Here is a 1,531-nt window from a genome sequence, read left to right as displayed (position 1 = left end):
CCTCCTCAACGTCTTCTTGGCCATCGCGGTGGACAACTTGGCCAACGCGCAGGAGCTGACCAAGGTGAGGGGGGGGGCCCGGCGCTCGGGGTCTGGGCACCGCGGCCCCCCCGGGCGCTGAGCGAGGGGAGGGGGCTCTGCAGGACGAGCAGGAGGAGGAGGAGGCCGCCAACCAGAAGCTGGCGCTGCAGAAGGCCAAGGAGGTGGCGGAAGTCAGCCCGCTGTCGGCGGCCAACATGTCCATCGCCGTGTGAGTGCGGCGCTGTCCCAGCCCGCTTTGATCTTGGCCTCATCTCCAACCCCATCTCCACCCCGACCCCATCTCCACCCCGACCTCATCTCCATCCCATCCCCATCCTGGCTCCATCCCATTCCCATCTCCATCCCATCCCTGTCTCCACGTCTCCACCCCATTCCCATCTCCATCCCATCCCCATCTCCATCCTGACCCCATCCTCATCCCATCCCCATCCTTATCCCATCCTCATCTCCACCCCATCCCCATCTCCATCTCCATCCTGACCCCATCTCTATCCTGACCCCATCTCCATCCCATCCCCAGCTCCATCCTGACCCCATCCTGACCCCATCCCCATCTCCACCCCATCCCCATCCTGGCTCCATCCCATCCCCGTCTCCATCCCGACCCCATCTCCACCTCATCCCCATCTCCATCCCATCCCCATCTCCATCCTGACCCCATCTTCACCCCATCCCCAGCTCCATCCCAACCCCATCTCCACCCCATGCCCATCTTCATCCTGACCCCATCCCCATCTCCATCCCATTCTCTGCTCCATCCCAACCCCATCCTGGCTCCATCCCATCCCCATCTCCATCCCATCCCCATCCTGGCTCCATCCCATCCTCATCTCCATCCCATCCCGGTTTCATCCCATCCCCATCCCCATCCTCATCCCATCCCCATCTCCATCCCGACCCCATCTCCATCCCATCCCCATCCTGGCTCCTTCCTATCCCCATCTCCATCCCCATCCCGGTTTGATCCCATCTCCATCTCCATCCCATCCCCGTCTCCATCCCATCCTCATCCTGGCTCCATCCCATCCCCATCTCCATCCCATCCCGGTTTCATCCCATCCCCATCCTCATCCCATCCCCATCTCCATCCCACCTCCATTCTCTGCTCCATCCCGACCCCATCCTGCTCATCCCCCCGTTCTCCCCCCTCCACCCCCCCAGGAAGGAGCAGCAGAAGAACCAGAAGAGCTCCCGCTCGGTGTGGGAGCAGCGGACGAGCGAGCTGCGCAAGCAGAACCTGCTGGCGAGCCGCGAGGCGCTGTACAGCGAACTGGACCCCGAGGAGCGCTGGAAGCTGCCCTACGCCCGGCACCTGCGCCCCGACATGAAGACCCACCTGGACCGCCCGCTGGTGGTGGACCCGCAGGAGAACCGCAACAACAACACCAACAAGACGCGGCCCGCCGAGCCGCCCGCGCCGACGGAGCCGCGGTTCGGCGCTCCCCGCCCCGACGAGCCGCGCTGGCAGCCCCGCTACCCCGACCCCGCC

The 1,531-nt window shown here is 64.7% G+C and overlaps 1 protein-coding gene across 1 annotated transcript; it reads left to right on the top strand.

Moving 5' to 3' along the window:
- LOC110392021 (voltage-dependent P/Q-type calcium channel subunit alpha-1A-like) lies at window positions 1-1,531 on the top strand (the record flags this gene model as incomplete). The annotated part of the gene is given in 3 exon segments (XM_021383962.1): window positions 1-64; window positions 144-250; window positions 1,204-1,531. Coding segments are annotated over 3 exon segments (499 nt in total), but the record flags the coding sequence as incomplete, so codon positions are not given.

Source organism: Numida meleagris, unplaced genomic scaffold, assembly GCF_002078875.1.
Source record: "Numida meleagris isolate 19003 breed g44 Domestic line unplaced genomic scaffold, NumMel1.0 unplaced_Scaffold774, whole genome shotgun sequence".
NCBI lineage: Eukaryota > Metazoa > Chordata > Aves > Galliformes > Numididae > Numida > Numida meleagris.
This window is presented reverse-complemented; position numbering and strand designations above follow the sequence as displayed.